This window comes from Bos grunniens, chromosome 15 (genome assembly GCF_055505025.1).
Source record: "Bos grunniens cultivar Pamir isolate PY7600 chromosome 15, Bosgru_T2T1.0, whole genome shotgun sequence".
Lineage (NCBI taxonomy): Eukaryota > Metazoa > Chordata > Mammalia > Artiodactyla > Bovidae > Bos > Bos grunniens.
This window is the reverse complement of record NC_141179.1, coordinates 29,019,804-29,042,734: the sequence shown is the minus strand read 5'-3', so window position 1 is coordinate 29,042,734 and position 22,931 is coordinate 29,019,804. Positions and strand designations below refer to the sequence as shown.

Sequence of the window (22,931 nt, the reverse complement as noted above, 5' to 3'; positions counted from 1 at the left end):
CCAGGCCTGAGCCTTGCAGCCTAAGCCCACTGGATTGGGACAGCAGCAAGGACTAGAGTGGCAGCTGCCAGGGGCGTGAGCCCTCTGGGAGCAGCAGTGCAGGTGACCCGTTGTGGCCTTTGTCCCTGAGTGGGCGTGAACCCTCCCCTGGGGTGTGGGGCTGGGGGCGCTGGAGTCCAGGGCTCACAGCAGGAAGTTTACCCTTCTTCCCTCAGCAGGGAGGCAGACTGAGCTGGGCGGAAGTATGGAATCCAGCTCTCATCCACCAACGGACCATTCTTTCTCTGCCTCAGTTTCTTTCCCTTTAAAATGGGTCTGATGGAAACATAAATTTTCCAGGCTATTTTTAAGATTCAGTGAGAATGAATATTTAAAGTAGTAAGAATAGTACCTGACCAATATTCTGTTTATCACGATTATTATTATCATTTCTTATATCCAATCCTGACCCCAAACTGGGCTGTAACTATGGGCTTCCCATCCCAGCATTCTCCTTTTCTTCTATAGAGTCCATAGAATGATTCCAGTGCTCCCCATAGGGCTCTGTCCCATCGACTCCCAAACTGCCAGTCACCAGCGCCTTGCTTATTCCTACAGCCAGGCTCACAGCTGGATGACTCACCCAGAAGACTCACCTGTCTTGGTTCCACATCTGCTTTCACACTGCGGTCCAGGCTTCTGCTCCCAGAAGTGTGTAGTGTGAGTGCGGCGGGCTTGTGTACCTGTGGGAGCTCCAGCCATCAGGGTCCCTGAGGTTCATGCCAGTGGCTCCAGGGTTTTGCCTCACGTGGATTGGCCTGGGGGAAGCATTGTATGGAGGCTTCTCCAGTCAAGGAAGCTGCAGCTGTATCTTGCAGCTATATGAGGAACGGGAGTTTTGAGCCTTCTGTTGCTGTTTAGTTGCTAAGTCACGTCTGGACTCTTTTGTGACCCCATGGAGGTCCTCTGTCCATGGGATTTCCCAGGCAAGAATACTGGAGTAGGTTGCCCCTTCCTTCTCCAGGGGATCTTCTTTTACCACTGAGCCACTAGAGAAGCCCCCTTGAACCTTCCAAAAGGGGCCAAAGATAGAGAAGAATCACCTTGCATTTTACAAAAACAGATGATGAAACTTGGTGATGACTGATCTCTGGGAGCTTCAAGGTCCAAGAGTATAGGGCACACTGTAGGCATTTGAGGCCACGGTGTGGTCCCTGCTTCCGTTCCAGGCCACTTGTCACGTGGACATGAAGTGAGGGACAGACCCTCCCCATCCTGAAAGCAGCTTGGTACAGAGAAGGTGGAGCGGAGTGCTGGGCTCAGTCAGGAAGGACCCCAAAATACCCGCGGGAACAATTCCAGACAGAGCAGCCGTGTAGGTGATGACTGGCCCTTTGCTTTCTTTTTCTCCTGTACATAAAATCCCAAGAGAGCTTTGAATCAAAGCATCTAAGTTGGGAAGCAAAAGGTGATGAGCAGTTTAGAGAGAAGGGCAGCTGCATGTGACTGGAAGTGGTTTGCTTGAGTGCAGAGGACGCCTGGCTGCCCCAGCGGGGATGGAGAGTGGGAAGACCAGGGGAGCAGAAGGGGTGCCAGAGAAGATCAAAGACAACATTCCAGCCTGTGTGCCCTAGAGGCATTATGTCGCCCACATTCTCGTAAAAGCACAGCGCACCTCAAAGCTGGACCGGGAGTTGGGCCTCACCCACCAGATTATACTGACCATACACCCAAGCCTCATTCCTGAGCACGTATGATTGAGGGCCAAAGCTGCCATTCATGGAGGGCATGCATGACCCTTTCATAGAAACATGCTAAGGAGGCTTGAAAGGACTGCTGGAGCCAGGCCCCTGACTCCAAAGACATCAGACTTCTTGCCTTCTGTAATATTTTCCTCCCAAACAGTAAGACTTTCTAATGTCTTAGGAATGTAAAGCATCCACCTCTTTCCCCATAAATCAGACCGATTTGTCTGTGATAATTTTTAGTCTCTGGTTTTAGCCCTTAGCCCGGCCTTAGACCATTCAGATCTATGCTACAGTGATAAGCGTGTGTGTGTTGCTCAGTCACGTCCAAGTCTTTGTGTTCCCATCCACCATAGCCCGCCAGGCTCCTCTGTCCATGGGATTTTCCCAGGCAAGAATACTGGAGTGGGTTCATCGGGGGATCTTCCTGACTCAGGGATTGAACCCGGGTCTCCTGCATTGCAGGCAGATTCTTTACCAACTCACCCACACAGTACAGCCAGAATAATCAGAAAGGACTCTTCTGATTGATTATCTCTTTGCCTCCTGTTGAGAGAGTGAGGTGTTGGCCTCCAAGCCTTCTGAAGACCCTTTGCGGACACGGTTCTATCAGTCACCTTCCCAGAAGCCAGCACGGCCCCCTTGACATCTGACCAACCAAAGGCAGTCTTTATCTTTTTGGACAAGCCACACAGCATGTGGGATCATAGTTCCCCAAGCAGGAATTGAACCCGTGCCCTCTGCAGTGGAAGTGCAGAGTCCTAACCACTGGACCGCCAAAGAAATCCCTGAAGATAATCTGGATCACTAGGGTCTGTCAGTGCTTCTCTCCCCGCTCCTCACTGCCTTGGTCACTGCATTCCTGTAGGTGCCTTGGCTTCTTTCCTGGCTCCAGCCAGGCTACCGGAGCACCCTCAGGCATTGCCCAGCCTGCTTGTTTCCCTCATGGTACTCCCCTCCTCCAGTCCTGGCCTGCCCAGCGCCCAGTCCCAGCATATCAGAGCCGCAGGCAGGAGCTGGCAGTGTGAGTTCTGGGTAGATGCATTGGCTACATCACTTCTCTGTTGGCACTTCAGACTCCTCAAATAAAGAGCTTTCATCTCAATCATTTTAACTCACTGGCATTCAGTGCTTCTAAGTCCATCTGGTATACCTCACATCATGCTTATGTCCTATTTATACACAGCAAAATCTTTTAACAGGTTTCTTTGTTCCAAAGATTTGGATACATCATAGGCTAAATCTTGTTCCTTGGCATGCAATAACAGTCTAGGGTAACCAGTTAGCCTAAACAATAAGGCCCAGGTATTAGGGGTTCCTTGGTGGCTCAGATGGTTAAGAATCCGCCTGCAATGCAGGAGACCCAGGTTCGATCCCTGGGTCAGGAAGCTTCCCTGGAGAAGAAAATGGCAACCCACTCCAGTATTCTGGAAAATCCCAGGGACAGAGGAGCCTGGTGGGCTACAGTCCATAGGGTCACAAAGAGTCGGACTCGACTGAACGACTAACACTTTCACTTTTCCAGGCATTCTGTGACCCCATAAAGGTCCCCTTCTGGTATGTCCTTTCTAGGGAGGGGGCCTTATCTTTCTTTGGGGATCCTGCCAGGACCCAGGCCTTGGTGATCCCTCTGGGCACATTTTTGATGGGCTGAACCCTAAGGAAGGCAAGCAGGTGGGATGCCAGGGAAGGGAAGCGAGGCCTTGGGGGCTGAATGAGACAGAGATGAGGATGAGATGAGGATGTTTCCCTGTAATTTGGAGCTTGTGCCTTTTAAAGGGAGGTTGTTTCTGAGTTATTTTCACAATAGAACTGGGTATTCTGATCTACCTCACTGCTTCGTGGAATCAAAAATAATATAGCGTGATGCTATATCATCAGCTCGTGGCTTCTCTTTCTGAGCAGCTTTTACCCGGCAATTATGTGAAATTATGTGACTCAGTATGGAAAGATAATCACCAGAGAAACTCTTCTGATTGCTGTCTCCTGCACATGCAGAAAAGCAACTGTGCAGACGGCAGAGAGATCAGGGAGGGAAATTAACATGGACAGGCTGTTGCCACCCAAAGTGTCAGCTGTTTATCAGTGTCGAGATAAATGAGAGCATGGAACAGAGCAGGAAAATGAGTGGATTCTGAATTGTTTCTCTGAAGATGCTTCAGAGGAAGCACAAGGTGGCTGGTTCTGTTTTCCAGATGGGAAGGACCGTACCCCATCCCTGTCTAAAAGTTAGGACTTTGCCGGAGCCCCATCCCAGGGGGCCAGGTTCACAGGCTCTCCCAGGTAGGGGGGTCCATGATCTCACATGTGCAGGTGGCTAATGTGATTTTCCTGAACCCCCTCTCCCAGCTCCACCCAACTCTGCCTTGCTTTTCAGTCTTCCAAAAATTCCCGCCCACCCTTCAATCTACTACTTAGCCTCTGTGGCCTGGAAATGGGGTTTACCACACCTACCACCTCTCAACCTCCCCCACTCCTCGGCCAGCCTCGCCTCCTTTCTGGGAGAAAGGAATGTGAGGGGCAGTTGTGTGGGAGGGAGAGGAGAAAGAGATAGAGGTCCTCAGTGCAGCCATGAGAGAAAGACATTCTGTTTCCCTTCAGAGGCTCTGTCTGCGTCCTTGGCCACTCGACTCAGGGACAGTGCCAGAGGAACCAGCGAGATTTTTTAAAATGGGTGTGGGGGCCAAGAGGCCCCCCAAGGAAGCTTATGCTGAGGTGTGGCTGGCGTAGTCCTGGCCTGGGCAGCAGCTTGAAGGAGGAGAGTTGGTCTCTTTCCAGATCTGTAACAGTATTTCTTTCAGCTCACTGTAACTTGATCAGAAATGTTTTCTTTAGAATACAAAGACAGGTCTTTACTCTTTAGCCTGGCGTGCAAGATCCTCTAGAGGCTGACTCCAGCTCTCTTATCAGAATTCTCACCACCCACACTCTCATGCTTTACACAACTCGATTATTCACTGTTTTGGAAGGTATCTTATTCTCGAAATGGCAAATACTTGGCAGATGGCTGTCACGGCCCCTCCTGCGCTTTGCAGACATCACAGATGGATGAAGGCCCTCACATCTACCTGCCCTCATTCAGAAGCCTTCTGAGGAAGCCACTTCAGGTGGCCACTACTGAATGAAGTGCCTTGAGGTGCAACTTGAACTGAACTTGAAATTGAATACTGTTTGTGATCCCCGTTTTCCCTTCTCACTGCCTTTGCTCATGCTGTTTCCTCTGCCAGAATGCCTTTCCTTTTCTCCTTTCTTACCGCTGTCCCTCAGAATCCCATCCTGCTCTCAGGGTTCAGCTGGACTGTCAGCTCCTCCATGGAGGCAGCCCAGGTGCCCTATTGTATTCCCTGCTCCCTCTTCTCTGCCCTGCCATGCGGGCTACTCCTTGAGTGTAGTCTCTGCCTCTCGTGAAGCTCTCTTCACATTTGCTGAAATATCTTGAGTGCTCTGCTTTCACACACTGCCCCCCGTCTTGCTTGCCTGTTTATCCCTTGCAGAACCTGGAATTGTATACCTCTGTTTAGGAATTCAGTGTGTTTGTGTGTGTCGGGGGTGGGGATTTACTTGAACCTAAGCATCTATGGAGGTAATTAGGTGGAGCTGTGGAGAGGTGTAGCTGTGACTAGCGGCCTGAGACCCTTGACCGGTGTCCTTCCTCCTCCCTGGAGGGGCCTTGCTTGCCTCATAACCCCTCTGCTGGCTAGAAGCAGTCCCAGCTGCTTCCCCTGTTCAGGGGAGGGAATTAGACAAAGTCTTGAATACTAGAAGGTTGGAATTACTGGGGAATGTGAGATCTGCCCCCCAGAAGGGTGAACAATAAAGAAAAACTGAGTTTACAGCTAATAGATCGTCATTAAAGAAAATTCTAAGATGTTCTCCAGAAATCAAGAAAAATGGCTTGCTGGATGCCTGAGATTCAAAAGGAATCATAAACAAATGGGTTAGTAGATACACAGCATGAGTTATCTGTTGCAACATAACAGTAGCTTAAAACAACAAATGTTTATGATCTCACACAGTTTCTGAGGGTCAGCAGTCAGGGAGGAGAGGAGCTGAGTGGTTATGCTCTGGGCCTTTGATGAGCTTGCAGTCAAACTGGCAGCCAGGTTGACAGTCGGTGAAGGCTGGATGATCAAGCCCGCTTAATGGTTCATGGCAACCTTACTTCCTAGTGGGCTTTTGAACCGAGCTCCTCGGTTCTTTGCCATGTGGGCCTCTCCATAAGGAAGCCTGAGCATCCTTTAACATGGCAGGTAACTTTCCCTAGAGCAAGCAATCCGTGAGAGAGAAAGCAAGAAAAGAAAGCTGTGGTGCTTATAATCTGATACTGGAAGTAACATATCAATTCTGCCATGTTTTTACTGGTCACCCATACTAGCCCTTGGAAAAGGCAATGGCACCCCACTCCAGACTCTTGCCTGAAAAATCCCATGGACAGAGGAGCCTGGTAGGCTGCAGTCCATGGGGTCACGAAGAGTCAGACACAACTGAGTGACTTCACTTTCACTTTTCACTTGCATGCATTGGAGCAGGAGGAAATGGCAACCCACTCCAGTGTTCTTGCCTGGAGAATCCCAGGGATGGGGGAGCCTGGTGGGCTGCCGTCTATGGGGTCACACAGAGTCGGACATGACTGAAGCGACTTAGCCACGGCAGCAGCAGCATACTAGCCCTAGTGCACTGTGAAAGGAGACTGCACAGAGGTGTGGATGCCAGGAGGTACTGGGGGCTCTCTTAAAGGCTGGCCACTATACACACAGGTGAATCTATAAAGTGTTTCTTTCCAAGAAATACAAATGCTAATACCTATTTCATAGAACTAAGAACAGAACTGAAATTTTGTACAATAATAGCATATGTATCAGGTAGAAGGTGATTTGTATTTTTCAAGAAGAATATTTTACCTTATAACTATTATACATTTTGGCTTCCCTGATAGCTCAGTTGGTCAAGAATGTGCCTGCAATGCAGGAGACGCCAGTTTGATTCCTGGGTCGGGAAGATCCCCTGGAGAAGGGATAGGCTACCCACTCCAGTATTCTCGGGCTTCCCTTGTGGCTCAGCTGACAAAGAATCTGCCTGCAATGCCGGAGACCAGGATTTGATCCCTGGGTTAGCCGTAGACATTTAAACTCATTGTTAAGGGAATTCCCTGGATGTCTAGTGGTTAGTGGGGCTTCCCAGATGGCTCGATAGGTAAAGAATCCGCCTGCAGTGCAGGAGACAAGGGGTTGATCCCTGGGTTGGGAAGATCCCCTGGCGGAGGGCATGACAACCCACTCCACTATTCTTGTCTGGAGAATGCCATGGACAGAGGAGCCTGGTGGGCTGCAGTCCATAGGGTCACAAGAAGTCGGACACGACCGAAGCAGCTGCGAGTGCATGCTAGTGGTTGGTCCTCAGCGCTTTCATTGCCAGGAGCCTACATTCAATCCCTGGTTGGGGAACTCAGATCCCACAAGCCATGTGGCACAACCAAAAATATAAATTAAATCTTTGTGAAATTGAATATTGTTTTGGTCTGTTCTAAGGCTGCTATAACAGAATACCATAGGCTAGGTGGCTCATAAACAATAGATGTTTATTTCTCATATATCTGGAGGCTGGGAAGTCCAAGATCCAGGTGCCAGCAGATTCAGTGTCTGATGAGGGCTTGCTTCCTGGCTGATAGATAGCCGTCTCCTCACTGAGCCCTCACATGGCAGAGGGGCAAGGGGGTTCTCTGGGGTCTCTTATAAAAGAGCACTAATCTCATCATAAGGGCTCCCCAAACTCGTGACCTAATTACCTCCCAAAGGCCTACCTCCAAATACCATCTCATTGAGGATTAGGTTTCAACACATGAATTTTGGGGACACAAACATTCAGTCTATAGAAAATACAAATGATCAAATTCCAAAGGTAACTACTAAAAGACTAGAAATAGCTTGGATAATTTCTTAACCAGTAGAGGGAGAAAATAAATTAGAAAAAAAAAATCGAAAGAGAAATACACATAAGAAAAGTAGGAGGGAAACAGGTGGTAGAAATCAGACCAAATATGTCAATAGTCACAATAAAGTTAAATGGAGTAAACTTGACCGTTAATAATCAGGTCGAATTTTTTAAATCTAGCTGTTTACTGTAAGATGATAAGATACACACAATGCATAAAGAAAAGTAGAAAGTAAAGTAGAATTTAAGATAGGATTCATATGTAATCGTAAAAGAGTCAGCTCGCAGGACAAGGTAACAATTTTAAACTTATTGTTATAATATTGTAAGAAATTTGGGGATAAATTTATAAATTCTTCCTCACAGTGGTAGATTATAAAGCAACTTTTTCAAATTGGTCACACAGTCAAAACATGAGAAAACATATAGAAATTTCAACAATATGGTTAATTTTCTTAATCTAATGGCATACACGGAGAAGGCAATGGCACCCCACTCCAGTACTCTTGCCTGGAAAATCCCATGGGCGGAGGAGCCTGGTGGGCTGCAGTCCATGGGGTCTCGAAGAGTCGGACATGACTGAGCGACTTCACTTTCACTTTTCACTTCCATGCACTGGAGAAGGAAATGGCAACCCACTCCAGTGTTCTTGCCTGGAGAATCCCAGGGACGGGGGAGCCTGGTGGGCTGCCGTCTCTGGGGTCACACAGAGTCGGACACGACTGAAGCGACTTAGCAGCAGCAATGGCATACAGGGACTTCCCTGGGAGCTCATACAGTAAAGAATCTGCCTATAATGCAGGAGACCTGGGTTCAGTTCCTGGGTTGGGAAGATCCCCTGGAGAAGGGAATGGCAACCCACTCCAGTATTCTTGTCTGGATAATCCCATGGACAGAGAAGCTCGGTGGGCTATAGTCCATGGGGTCACAAAGAGTAGGACACGACTGAATCGACTTAGCACACACACACAATGGCATATAGAACTTTTTTCCCAACAATAAAAGAATTTGTAATTTAATACATGGAGTATAGTTTTTGAAGTGAATAACCATATACTAGATCACAAAGCAAGTCTCAATAAATTTCAAGATATCCAAATACTACAGAGCACATTCTCTGACCACAGTGCACTTAAGTTAGAGTGAAGTGAAAGTGAAGTTGCTCAGTTGTGTCCGACTCTTAGCGACCCCATGGACTACAGCCCACCAGGCCCTCCATCCATGGGATTTTCCAGGCAAGAGTACTGGAGTGGGGTGCCATTGCCTTCTCCGTTAACAGCGGCTAGGCATATTATATTTACTTGGAGCTGGTATACTTGGTGACAGCCTTAGTGCCCTCGGACACGGCGTGCTTGGCCAGCTCCCCAGGTAGCAGCAAGCGCACGGCGGTCTGGATCTCCTTGGATGTGATAGTCGAGCGCTTGTTGTAATGCGCCAGGTGCGATGCCTCACCAGCGATGCACTCGAAAATGTCATTAATGAAGGAGTTCATGATTCCCATGGCCTTGGACGAGATGCCGGTGTCCGGATGGACTTGCTTCAGCACCTGGTACACGTACACGGAGTAGCTCTCCTTTCGGCTTCGCTTGCGCTTCTTGCCGTCCTTCTGGGCCCTGGTCACAGCTTTTTTAGAGCCCTTTTTAGGGGCAGGAGCAGACTTCAAGTTAGTAACAAAAGTAAATTTAAAATCACTATACATTTGAACATTTAAAAAGCGTGCTTCTTGATGCACAGGTCAAATAAATTATAGCACAAGTCTAAAATACTAAGAACTAAATAATAATCAAAAAGTCACATTTCAAAGCTTATATTTGGAATGAAAGTGGCACTTAGACGATTATAGTCTTAAGTGCTAAGATTAGAAAACAAGAAATGCTAAATATTAATGAGCTAGATATACAATAAAAGAAAACAAATCTAAAGAGAAAACAATGGAATAAACCCAAAGAATGTTTAAGGGCAGAATTAAGAATAATTTAAAAAACCGTAAAGAGGATCAACAAAATTAAGAGTTGGTTCTTTGAGAAGACTATTAAAACAGTTAAATCTCTAGTGAGTCCAATCAAGACAGAAGAGAGTTGTCGCAAATAAACAAAATTAACAATGTAAAAAAGAACATAATTCAGATCCAACAAAGATTTCTAATGATAGCTAGAAAATACTACAAACAACCTTATGGCAGTAAATTTGAATAGAAAAGGAAACATTTCTGTAAAAATTAAAACTCACTAACTGTATTCAGGGAAGATCCTGTGGAGGAGGAAATGGCAACCCACTCCGGTATCCTTGCCTGGGAAATCCCATGGACAGAGGAGCCTGGCGGGCTGCAGTCCATCAAGAAAAAGGTAGAAATCTGAAGAATGTCGTGTGTGTGTGTGCGCGTGTGTGTGCGTGTGTGTGCACGCGCGCTCTCAGTCTCTTCAGTTGTGTCTGATTCTTTTGCAATCCCCTGGACTGTAGTCCGCCATCCCCCTCTGTCCATGGAATTCTCCAGGCAAGAATACTGGAGTGGGTTGCCATTTCCTACTCCAGGGGATCTTCCAGACCCACCGACTGAACCTGCTTCTTCTGTGTCCCCGGCATTGGTAGGTAGATTCTTTTACCAGTGCACCATCTGGGAAGCTAGAGTGTCGTAACCATTAACTCATTGAAAAGACAAGTTAAAATTATCCCACAAAGAAAATACTAAGTCAGGTGATTTTATAGTTTAGTTCTACCAAATGTTCAAAGAACATACTATTTATTTATACTATATTTATTTCAATCTTCTGCAGTCTCTTCCAGGGAGTAGCAAGAGAGGAAATACTTGTTCTGTGAGGCCAGTACTACCATGATACCAAAAGCAGGCAAGGTTGATACAATAAAATAAAAATTGCAGCCCCATATCACTCATGCACATAAATGCAAAAATCTTAAACAACATATCAGCAAGCCAAATCCATCAGTTTATTTAAAATAATACATTGCTTTCATCCCACAAATGCAAGGATGATTTAACATTAGATAATTTTATATTCACTTTACTTCATTGATATAGGTTAAAAAATATAGATGTAGAGTACTCATTCATAATTAATATAAAAGAGAAACATGTTGGAAAACCAGGATTAGAGGGGAACTTCTAAAATGTTAGAAGAAATCTATTTAAAATCAGTAATCTCCTTTTTTATAACTAAATAATATCCCAACGCAGGAGATGCCTGCCAGTGCAGGAGACGCAGGTTCAAGCCCTGGGTCAGGAAGATGCCCTGGAGAAGGAAATGGCAACCCATTCCAGTATTTGTGCCTGGGAAATTCCATGCACAGAGGAGCCTGGAGGGCTACAGTCCATGGGGTTGCAAAGAGAGGGACATGACCGAGTGTGTAAGTGTGCGCACGTGTGCACACACACACATATAAACACATATACTACATTTTCATTATCCAGTCTCAACACACACAGACAAAAGGTAATTATGTGAGGTGATGGAAGTATTAACAAACTTTATTGTGGTAATTATACACTGTAAACTTACACAATGTTATATCACAATAAAGCTGGGGGAAAATTAAACATACACACAAATTTAAAAATTAGTAAGACTATATGTGTGTATGTCTTTTATCACTGATTCTATTCTGCATTTTACTATAAGTCCTAGCAGTACAGTGTGACAAGAAATAGAAATAAACACTATATTCTTCTATTAGAATAGAAGAAACAGTCTTGTATCATTTACAGATATGTCCACAGAGAAACCAAAAGAATCTATAGGTAAATTATTATAAATAGTAAGAGAGTTTAGTAAGATGATTGGATTTAAGATCAATGTATACAAATCAATTGCCTTTCTCCATACCAGCAAAAATTAGAAAACACAAGAGACAGTATTTTAAATAACAATAAAATAATAAGGTACCTAGCAATATATCTAACAGAAGACGTGGAAGACCTATATGAAAGCATTTATAAAACTTTATTGAAATACACTGAGGGACTTCCCTGCCAGTCCAGTGGGCAGTGGTTAAGACTCTGCACTTCCACTGCAGGGGGCACAGGTTCGATCCCTGGTCAGGGAACTAAAATCCCACATGCCCCGTGGCAGAGCGCCCCCCCCAAAAAAAACATTGAAAAGAATATAAGCAAATGAAAAGATTTATTTATAGACAGGAGACTCAATATCACAAAAATGTTAATTGTCCCCATGTTCTATAAAGTGAAGTGAAAGTCGCTCTGTTGTGCATCTGACTCTTTGTGACCCCATGGACCATACAGTCCATGGAATTCTCCAGGCCAGAATACTGGAGTGAGTAGCCTTTCCCTTCTCCAGGGGATCTTCCCAACCCAGGGATTGAACCCAGGTCTCCCATATTGGGTGGATTCTTTACCAGTTGAGCCACAAGGGAATAGGTGAATTGTGATTCCAATGAAAATCCCAATCATTTTAGATGAGTTTAACAGACTGATTCTAAAATATATATATATAAGAGCAGAAGACCAAGAATAGCTAAGACATTCCTGAAGGAAGAGGTAAGAGAGGCAGAGAAGAGAGGAGAAAAAGAAGAGGAAGCTTCTCCCACCACTTGGGAAGATTACCATAAAGCTATAGTAACTGAAACAGTGATCTTGATGCAAGAACAGACAAATGGACGAATAGATCCAAAGAGAAAGGCCAGAAACAGACCCACACCTGAACAGAAACCAGATACATGACACGAGTGGCCCTGGAAGATACCGACAGATGGTGCCGTCCAGGACATCTGACTGTCAGGTGGAAAGAGCAAGAATTGGATTCCAACCTCATGCCTTCCATAGACATTCATTCTGGATGGAATACAGACTTAAATGTAAAAGACAGAACTTTAACATATTTAGAAGAAAAAAAAATTTTTTTAAGTATTTATTTGGTTGTACTGAGGCTTAGTTATGGCATGAAGGGTCTTCAGTTTCAGCATGTGGGGTGGGACCTTTTAGTTGCAGCGTGAAATCTTTAGTTTCAGCCTGCGGGATCTGGTTCTTTGACCAGGATGGAACCTGGCTCTCTGCAATGAGAGTGCAGAGTCTTAACTGCTGGACCACCAGGGAAGTCCTGCAAATTCTTTCTGACTCAGGGTGGCAAGGAATATCTTTAAACAAGACAGAAAGATCATTGCATTCAGTAACATTAGAAGTAAGAAATTGTACTCATTGAGAAACAGTAAAAATGTAAAAAGGCAAGTATCCTTAATGACAAAACTTTAGTATCCAGAATAATAAGTGAATAATAGTGATGTCAACCCATTGGAAAACTGAGCAGAAGACATGAAAGGGCCATCACTGATGAAGAAACAGGCATGGCAAATAAACAATCAAAAGCTAAACTGCATTTCTAAGGAATCCAATTGAGACCATAGTTTACACTTCTAGATTGGCAGAAATTAAGCAGTCTAGTAATAGCAAGTGATAAGGATGTGGAGTAGTAGGGACAGTCATATGCGATGGTGGGACTTTAAAGTGGGGATGGTCACTTGGGAAATAGTTTGAACATTTTCCATAAAGTTGATAATTTGTACAACCCAATGACTTAACTCCTAAACTTATCTCTTGAATATAATTTTTCAAACTGAAGAGTGACCCACTAATTAATTTGTGGGTCTAGCCATTAATTGGCCTAGCTATTTTTTTCTTTTAAAGAAACAGAATGGAAAATATCAGAGGGCATCATCCTTTTAAAGGCTAAGTATTGTTTAGCAATATTGTTATTTCTGGTTTACATGTATGTATGTTTGTACTGGGTTCCAACATAAAAAATATTTCCTGTGAAAGTGGTAGTTAAAAGATTTGAAAAACAGTGCCCTTGTGTGCTAGGCAACAAACTCAAAATATGTTCAAAAACTACACTATAATAGCACATAATTGGGGGGAAAATCTGTTGATAGAACAGACTAATACATGGTAATATTTACCTGCACAGTGAAGTATTACATAACACTGAAAAATGAATGAACTGTGTTTATGAATGAGTCTTAGAAGTGTTGAACAACAAAAAAGCCAGTGTCAGATGATGAAACAAAGTGATACATTATAAAGCTCAAAGAAGCTCCACTGATGTGTTTTTCAGATACATGTAAGTGATAAATATTCTTTAAAAAGAGCAATATATATATATATATATCTCCATACAATGGAATGGAGAAGGCAATGGCACCCCACTCCAGTACTCTTGCCTGGAAAATCCCATGGACAGAGGAGCCTGGTAGGCTGCAGTCCATGGGGTCACGAAGAGTCAGACACGACTGAGCAACTTCACTTTCACTTTTCCCTTTCATGCATTGGAGAAGGAAATGGCAACCCGCTCCAGTGTTCTCGCCTGGAGAATCCCAGGGATGGGGGAGCCTGGTGGGCTGCTGTCTGTGGGGTCGCACGGAGTCGGACACGACTGAAGCGACTTAGTAGTATACAATGGAATATTATTCAGCCATAAAAAGTACTGATACATGCTACAGTATAGATGAACCTTGAAAGCTTTATGCTAAGTGAAGAAACCAGATGCAAAAGGCTATGTATTTTATGATATGTTTATACAAAGACCCAGAATAGGCAAATCCATAGAGACAGAAAGTAGATAGTAATTGTCAGGGACTGTGAGAAAGGGATAATGAGAAATGACTGCCCGTGGGTACCAGCTTTCTTTTGGGATGATGAATGTTTCTTAAAGATGATAGTGCACAATTTTGTGAATATACTAAACATCATTGAATTGTACGCTTTAAAATGAATTTTGTGGTATATGAATTGTATCTTAATTTTTAAACTTTTTTTTAAAGAAAAGCAAGGAACTTGTTAAACGTCTATGTTCAGGGTGCTGTTTACCTCTGGGAGTAAGGCAAGGGGATGGGTTGGAGGAAATAGATAAATGCAGCAGCGTGTACAAAGTGCCAGTTCTTAAGCTGCTTTATGGATGTTTCCTTTTACTGTTTCATTATGTGTGTTACATATGTTTTTATACTTATGAAATATAATGTGAAGTTTAAAAGAAATACAAATATTAAGTGAAGTAGCATTAAAAGCAAATAACTGCCTTACGAGAAATGCTTCTTGAATTCCAAGTGGAGTCCAGGGTCACTGCCGTGGTTTGATTGCGGATGGAGCTATTCTGACCTCTGCTGGCCGGGAGGTGAAGGGCAGCTGGGGGCTGCGGGCTGCTGGGCCAGGAGAGGAATGAACCCTCCCAGCACGTGTGGTCCTGGCTGCTAGAGAACGTGCAGGAGGTCAGACCGCAGCCGGTTTCACCCCACCAAGAAAGAGCAAGCAGCTTTGGTCTTTTCTGGCCTGGGTTTCTTTCCCTTTACCTCTCTGGCTCTCTAGTGCCCTCCTTTAAGCCCATGAGTGAGGCACGTGTAACTGCACCGAAATCCATCCCTGGGAGGGACCAGCTGCCCTGCCCTCGGCCTCCATCCAGATGGCCCATCCAGGGACCACTGACCCGAGACCAGGGGCTTGAGCAGAAGTCTCAGGCACCTGCTGGGGAAGGGGAGGCCAGGCATTGATGCTCTGAGAACCTGTCTCCATGCTCCCTTTGTTTAATCAAACCACCTTTCAGAGGTTTATGAACTAGAGTCTATGAGAGGAGTTGACTTGGGCACTTTGGAGGTGAGAGGGTGCGGGGGCACCTTGAGGGAGAGCTGTCAGCCCTTCAGGGATTATTATACAGAGTCCAGGAAACAGCAAGCCTCCCACCCTCACCCCTGGCTGGACACGAGGGGCATTGGTCTCCCTGCCCCCGTTTAATCTGATAGAAAAAACTTCCGCCAGTGGGTCTCAGTTGTAGAGGATGAGGGCACAAGTCCCAGTCATCTTAATGAGCTAGAGATGGCCATGTCTCTGGGTAGTCTGGGGAGGAGGACTCAGGTGAGATGTTCTCCCCAAACCCTTGGGGTTTTGTGACTTTGGCACCGGAGAGGCGGCCTGGTGGAGGCATTCCTGAGCTGGGTTAGGATCCAGGCTCTGCTGCTTGCTTCATAAGTGTTATTCACCTCCTTTAAGCTCAGGCTCTTCACCTGCAAAACGGGTTATTAGTCACAGCGCCTGCTGGTTGAACTGATTCCATCGTAATTGCATTCATGCTTGCAGAGCCCGCTGTAAGGAGTCTGTCAGTGGCAGCTGCTTCGGCTTTCAAACCATCTGAGGGGAGAGCTTGGAGTCAGGGTGGGAGTCAGGGTGGGAGTCCGACTGGGGCCCAGGCCGGGCTGAGGGTTAGAGTGAGGAGTCTCCTACCCAGAGAATCATTTCCCTCCCTCTGTCCCCAGACGCCATGGAAGTGGTGCTGCTCTTCCTGTGTGGCCTCCTGGCCCCAGCGGTCCTGGCCAGTGGTGAGTATCCCTCAGGACCTGGCTCGACAGGGTGGCAGCCACAGCCCTTTCTCATGGAAGGTCCTGGCCCTGTGGGACACTCAGGGTGGGGGGCTCTGAGATTCTACCTGTCTGATCAGCTTCCTTGCCTTTAGTCTGCAAAGAAAATCCTGGAAGGCAGCAGCTAACTCAGCCCCCAATCCAGCCTGCCCACCTCTCCCCACTGGCTCCTGCCATCAAGCCCAGCAGGTCCCTGTAGACTCAGCCTGAATACTGGGAGCCAGACTTGCACATCAGTCTAGACTGCGAGTCACGTGTCCTCCCTTGGTTTCAGCCTCTGCACCTGTAACAAGAAGAAAATCCCCCTGCCTTTTGGGGATGATTTAAGATTCAGAAGGGGCAATATGTGTGTCTCCTGTGAACACAGACTCTGACTCGGGCTCTGAGCTGCACCTGCCTTTGGCCCCCACAGTGACCCTGGCAGGCTGCCCACCCTTCCATGCTTCTGTGAGCGTCTCTGCTTCCTGGGCCCTGCTTTCCAGGGATCCCTGTGTGGGGAGTGGGGCCTGTGAGACAAGGTGGGAGATGTGAGCTGTCTTCTTCTTGACCACATCTGTTTGTTTTTCCAGCCACTGAGCAGGAGAAAGAAAAGGACCCTTTTCATTATGGTGAGTGGTGATGGTGGGGGAGGCACAGCCCCACCCAGGGGCGGGACTGACGTGCTCTCCCTGGCCCTCCCCCTCTTCTGACTCTCACCCTTGTTCCTTTCGCAGACTACCAGACCCTGAGAATTGGGGGATTGGTGTTTGCCGTGGTCCTCTTCTCGGTGGGGATCCTGCTTATCCTCAGTAAGTATATTTGTTCCTCTGCTCACTCTCGAAGGGCAATGTCTGTGGCTGTGAAGCAGGTGGTATGCGGTGTAAAAGCCTGGCAGTTCTCTTTCCTGGAGATCGAAGGAGCCTGTCTATCTTCCTAGTTATCTCCAGAACCTAATACGCTGCTGGGCACATAATAGGTGCTCAGTGAAACAGTGAAGCATGAACAGAATAAGTACTCGATGAAAACAAGCACAGATACGAAGGGGCGGGGTGGCTGTATCCATCAGGGCGTGAGTGGGGAAGTCACAGGGGAGAGGAGACGGGGGCTGTCCTTAGAGGGCTCCGAGGCGTATCCCCCTGCATTTGTTTCTCCTCATGAGCCTGGGCTGCTCGCAGCTGTCAGCGCTTACGTGGTCAAGAAGACAGTCGTGTTGAACCTTGACATCAGAAGAGCCCTCCTCCAACCAAGGATCGCCACATACAGCCGTGCAAGTCATTCACTGCGCAGAATCCCAGGCCACTAGTCACACCGTCCCAGACTCACAGCGCAGCCCTGCTCTGGCCAAGCCGGACACTAACCCTGGATGGTTTCTTTGTCTTTCAGGCCGCCGATGCAAGTGCAGTTTTAATCAGAAGCCGCGGTAAGGATGCCATTGCTGTGGGCACCTGGGGTGACGCTGGGGGGGCACAGGGAGGGGCCCGTGGTGTGTGACCCCCAAATGAATGTATTTCTGGATTCTTGTCTCGGAGACAGGCCATGTGCCTTGGGGTAGGGGTAGAAGTTTTGCGAGTTGCCAGGCAGCCTTGGGGGCAAAGGAGAGGTCAAAAGGTCAAGGGTCAGCCTGCCCTTCTTTCTTCTGATGTTTGTGTGGAGTGGGGGAGGGAGAGGAAGAAGATGCTGGATCCTTGTCTGGAGGCCCTTGAGACAGTTGGGCTTGGCCTCAGGGTCTCTCTCGAGGTCTGTCTCCTCTCTCCAGGACCTGTGATGCTGCTCTGCGGGTCACTTGTTCATGAGGCTCTTTGATTTTTGTGGAAATTTGGGCTTCCTCTCACTCACCCTTCTGCCCCTACATAAGGGCACACTCATTAGTCCCCATGGTAACTCAGGGCAGCCCTGGACCTCAGAAGTCCCAAGTCAGTGACAGAACACACCCCTTCCCAGCACTTATCCCTCTCGGGTGCCAACATCGAAGGGTGCCCGTAAATTCCTCTGACTGCCCCGCATGCCATGAGCCCCATAATGGAGAATGATCCACCATGACCTGGAGGAGATGAATCCCTGGGCCCTGCCCCAGCAAGGGGAGTGGCGGTGCTCTCTGGGTTTGCCCTGGAGACCTCTGACAGCTTGCATCTTGTCTGCCTGCAGGGCTCCTGGGGATGAGGAAGCTCAGGTGGAGAACCTCGTCACTGCAAATGGTAAGTGTCAAGACCACCTGCCCAGGTGGGACGGAGGAAACGGGCAAGGGTCCTTGTACAGCTTGGGGTGGAGGATGGATGTCAGGTGCGGTGGCTTCTTGAGAGCTGGCCGGCCAGGCATGTTTCCAGGTGCCAGAGAGGGGTCCCGGGTCCTCTTCTGTGTCATCCCCTCACCTCCACTAGACAGGCTGACGACTGCTACTTACAGGGACTCTGCTCAGTGCTGGGCTTGGGACAGAGTGCTTCACTTCTCAGTAGTGGGCACACGGCCCCAGGAGGTAGGCATCACTCTCCACATTTTACAACAGAGGGGCTCAGAAAAGTTCAGGAACATGCCAAGTCCTCTAACAGGTGAATAGCAGATGGGGATCTGCGCGGGTCTGTCTGACTCACAGTCTGCATGAATCACCTCTGCTCTGTGGGTCAGGCTCCCCCCAACCCCCGAGACAGGCATAGCTGCTGTGGGGGGCGGGGGTGGCCCGCTGGGGTGAGGAGTTCATTCCCCACCCTCCATACATTCACTGGGCTCCATTCTGGTTCTTTTTCCAGCCACGGAGCCCCAGAAAGCAGAGAACTGAAGTGCAGCCCCCAGGCGCAAAGGTAAGATGCTGTCTGCCCATATCTTCTGTCACCATCACTGTTCTGACCAGAGTCTGGCCGAGGAGTCATCAGGGAAGAATTGGGCTAGCTTTTGCAATGTGCATGGCTTTTATTATGAGCTGTGCTCTGCAGAAACTCAGTCTGAAGTCCATGAGACAGATGGACTAAAACCTCCCAGTACCACATGCACACACACACAAAACATGCAGTTGGGAAATAGAGCTTCCTCACAACCCAGCAGTCAAGTTGCTGGGGCTTCATCCTAGCTGCCATGTGGGCATGGCTTGGGAGGGAATTAGCGTTCGTGAAATGCTCCTGATATCAAAGTCGTATAAAGACAATGGCTTCCAGTGATGATTCAGAAAGTTCCTCAGGCCATCCTTTGAAGTTAACATTTTATTTTGAAACTTTCCAACCTACACAGAAGTAGGAAGAATAGTATATGGCCCCGAACCCCCACCCCCAACACCATACCAGCATTATCAGTTCTTGACATTTAGGGGCACCAAGTTACTGTTCAGTATTCATTTCCGTTGTTCGTTATAGTAATGCAGGAAAGCAATAATCTAAATGCTTTATGGTTTTCAAATTGCTGCCACATACACAAACTCACTCAAGCCTGCCAGAAAAAGTGAGTAGGACAGGTGGGGTTTAGCCCCATTTTATAGATGAATAAATTGAGGTCAGAGAGAAGAGCCATACAGATAGTAAGTAACAGACTGGAACTTGAGCTCAGGGACTTTGTATTGATAGTTGAGGGCTGCATTTCACCACACCCCTCTGCTCCTGCCTGTCTCCCTTTATGACATACCCTGCGATACACTGGGACACAGCAGCGATCAGTCTTCTATTGCTCACTCTGCCTTTTTTCCATACAAATAAGGGATATGTTGTGGTTTAGTTGCTAAGTAGTGCCAACTCTTCGCGACCCCATGGACTGTAGCCCGCCAGGCTCCTTCTGTCCATGGAGGTTCTTATCCATGGGATACTAGAATTCTTTCCGGTATTCCCAGGCAAGAATACTGGAGCGGGTTGCCATTTCCTTCTTCAGGAGATTGTCCCAACCCTGGGATTGAACCCGCGTCTCCTCATTAACAGGAAGGTTGTTTACCACAGAGCCAGCAGGGAAGCCCCAGATAAGGGATATACTTTATCCTAAATTGTGAGTTGAAAGAAATTTCTGGATGTAGAATGCCGGTACACCAGCTCTTACCGTGATGGTAATAACACGGGGTACCTGTGGAGCACTTGAATTCACTCCTAAGTGCTTTCTGTTCTCATGACAGCCCCGTGGGTGGGCAGAGTGGGGCTCATTACCTCCATCTTCTAGCTGGGCCCTGGGGAGGTCAGGGATGCCTCAGCTTGACGTGGCTATAGATCCAATCCAGGTGGCAGGTGTCCTAGCTGTGGCTCAGTGATTTGTCCACGTCACGGCAGCTCGTGGTTCCGAATCTGGGGAGCTGTGTGGGGAGGCGCCAGGGAGGAGCCTTGAGCCAACAATTGTCTTTTTTTTTTAAACTAGAACTTCCTTGGAAACCGTGTTCTCCTGAGTCTCAGGACTGTGAGCAATTCTTGAGAGTGTCCTGAGAAAGAAACCCGGGTTTAACAATCCTTTCCATGTCTTCATCTGCCAGCTTCCATTCCCCTGAGAGAGCCCCCCACCCTGAGCTCCATGCCCTCCTCCACCTTCATCTCCTGGTCCTGGTTCTCAGACTCATCCTCTGGTGTACTGAAAACAAGGCACTTGGAGTGGGTCTCATCTTAGGGGTTCCCATGGGCAGAGGGGCTGCCCTAAGGAATGGCTGGGAGACGCGTGGATGGAGAGGTTTGAAAGGAAGCCAGGGGTTTGTTTTAATTTGAATTCTCTTCTGCTTCCACCTCCAGAACCTGAAGGCAGCTGCTTGAACCTTTAGATGCAAATGCTGATGCTTAAGAAAACCGGCCACTTCAGCAACAGGTCTTTCCCCAGGAGAAGCCAAGAGCTTATGTGTCCCCAGCCCCTTGACACCTGTCCTCAACTTAATAATGCAACCCCGCCTCCCCCACCTGGAGCCTGTGGTCTCGTCCACCTCCTGTGATGTGTATGTCTGTGTGTGTGTGTCTGATGACTGTGATCTTTGTGGTTGCTTGTTCGTGGATGATGTTGTGTTTTAGTGAACCCGAACCCACCTTCCTGGGCCGGAGCTGAGCCATGTGGCTGGCAGCGCCTGCCTCTCTCCGTGGCCCCATCACCTCCCACTCTTGGGAGTCTGCTTTTTCTCTGAGAGACCAGTCCCTTCTCTCGATTTCAGGGTGGCTATGGGGGTCTGGTGGGAATCTCCAGTTGGCTTGGGGCTTGGGAAGGTTTACATCACCTTCATGACCCTTGTGCATGGCTGCTTTTCACTCCTTTTGTAAGAACCTTGCTTCCATACTTGTCCCTGGACCAAATCTGTGCTGAGGTCTCTTGGCAGTGGGAGGTTCCAGCAAGGAGCTGATGAGCCCACCTTGCCCTCGGGTGGCTGAACCCCTTCCCTGGTGCCCATATGCCCCGCCTTACCCTTCCCCCGGGGAAATGTGCCCCTTGCATATCTTCTCAGCAATAACCCCCCGGGCTCTGGAACCATTCGCCCTTCTCCACCCTTCCCTGCTCCAGAGATTCCCATCTATAGCCAGCTCGCCTGGACCCAGACTCTCATCCCTGAACTGGGGCTCTGGCAGGTCATGGCTGAGTGGATGCATTTGGCTGGGGCCCGTGCTCTGGGGAGGGGCAGCATGGAGAAAGAGCAGGGGTCCTCTGCTTGGCTGTCTGCGCCCTGCTGGCCAGGCAGCAGCGCCAGCCCCCGCCCCCTCTGCTAGCCTGGCCCCAGGTTAGGGAGCAGGCAGGGCTCCAGGCAGCCCTGCTGCAGGGGGAGCAGCAGGAGGTCCCAGGTGGTGAAGAGAGTGGAAAGTCAGAGCCCGCCCCTCCCGCCCCTCGTGTTCTCGTGGAAACTGACCAGCCGTGCCGCTGTGACCAGGACTGCCATTCTCTGTGTCGTGATCTCTCCTCTCAACAAGGACAAAAAGGAATAAAATACCACTTGTTTCCTAGTGGCTCTGAGGTGCTTTCCTTTTTGTGCAAGAATGTACGTATTTGTAGGACCTGTGTTGCTTGAAGGGCTGAAGGGAGGGTGTCCTTGGTCAGAGGGAGCAAGTGACGGCCGCAGGGCAGCCGGGTGCTCTTTATTTTGGCTGCTTGACCACTTAGCTCCTCCCCGCTTCTCCAGCCACCCTTCCTCTGCCCTCCTTTGCCCACACCCCCACCTCCTCCTGCTTCCACCCCAGGTCACGGGGTTCAGGCTCCACCCCACAGCCTTACCCGTGCGTCCTACGTGTCCTGGAGCGAGGGGAGTCCTGAGGGCTTGCTGGCCTGAAATAAAAGGGTCTAACCTGTCCCTCTGGTCAGTTTTGGAGCCAATACCTAAGAATTTGACAAAGAGGGGTATGGGTGAGTTACTTGGGTTATGATCAAAGCCCTTACCCTTTCATCTTTCTCTAAACCCTCATACCCCCTCCTCTGTGAAGCCTTCTCAGACTTAAGGTAGATAAGTCCCTTCTTTTCTGTGCACGTAGTCACACTGGCTCCTGCCTTTATATCTTCGTGTTTAGTACTCTATGCCTTGGACCCGTACTGTAGAGACCAGGTGGATAATGTCCATTTTGGCAGTGACACAAGAGATGGGGCACAGGGCCGTGGGGTCACCTAGAGTGTCCTCCCAAAGGCATTCCAATTCAGTTTTGAAAGAAGGACTGTTGGCCAAACAAACACACCTGATGGGGCTGTCTTCCTTGGAGGTCATCCAGGTATGGCCCCCACCTCCAACTGTTTTGTGTGTCTTTTTTGTATGACCTGTTTCCTAGGGGGCAAGGACTATGTCTCCTTCAGACATAAGAATGCCTGAAACACTTTACAGTCTCAGAAAATCTTCACAGAGTCTGTCTAGATTCTATGAGTTGTTTGGAGCTGCAGAATCACAAGGCACGGGTCCTGAGGGACCGTGGGGTTCAGCCACGCCCTGGTCACCCCTGGGACATGTGTGATGCCTCTTCTGCGCTGCTTGTACCCTCGGTCCCCCAGGTCCTTGAAAAGACCAAGGCTTATAGTTGAGATCAC

General features: G+C 48.1%; 1 protein-coding gene across 7 annotated transcripts in view; it reads left to right on the top strand.

The window, feature by feature from the left end:
- FXYD6 (FXYD domain containing ion transport regulator 6) overlaps positions 1-21,868 on the top strand; it is a 36,609-nt gene extending 14,741 nt beyond the window's left edge. For 3 of the 7 annotated variants that reach the window (XM_086339439.1, XM_086339438.1, XM_086339436.1), the window contains 7 exons: positions 15,924-15,986; positions 16,595-16,633; positions 16,739-16,813; positions 17,388-17,424; positions 18,150-18,199; positions 18,749-18,799; positions 20,684-21,868. In XM_086339439.1, the coding sequence (XP_086195565.1) occupies positions 15,929-15,986; positions 16,595-16,633; positions 16,739-16,813; positions 17,388-17,424; positions 18,150-18,199; positions 18,749-18,777 (288 nt within the window). In that variant the 5' untranslated portion in view covers positions 15,924-15,928 and the 3' untranslated portion in view covers positions 18,778-18,799; positions 20,684-21,868. Of the gene's footprint in view, positions 1-8,944; positions 10,001-14,798; positions 14,886-15,681; positions 15,823-15,923; positions 15,987-16,594; positions 16,634-16,738; positions 16,814-17,387; positions 17,425-18,149; positions 18,200-18,748; positions 18,800-20,683 lie in introns of those variants that run through there. The other 4 variants (XM_086339437.1, XM_086339441.1, XM_086339440.1 and 1 more) reach the window with 4 other exon arrangements.
- The last annotated feature ends 1,063 nt before the right edge of the window (positions 21,869-22,931 follow it).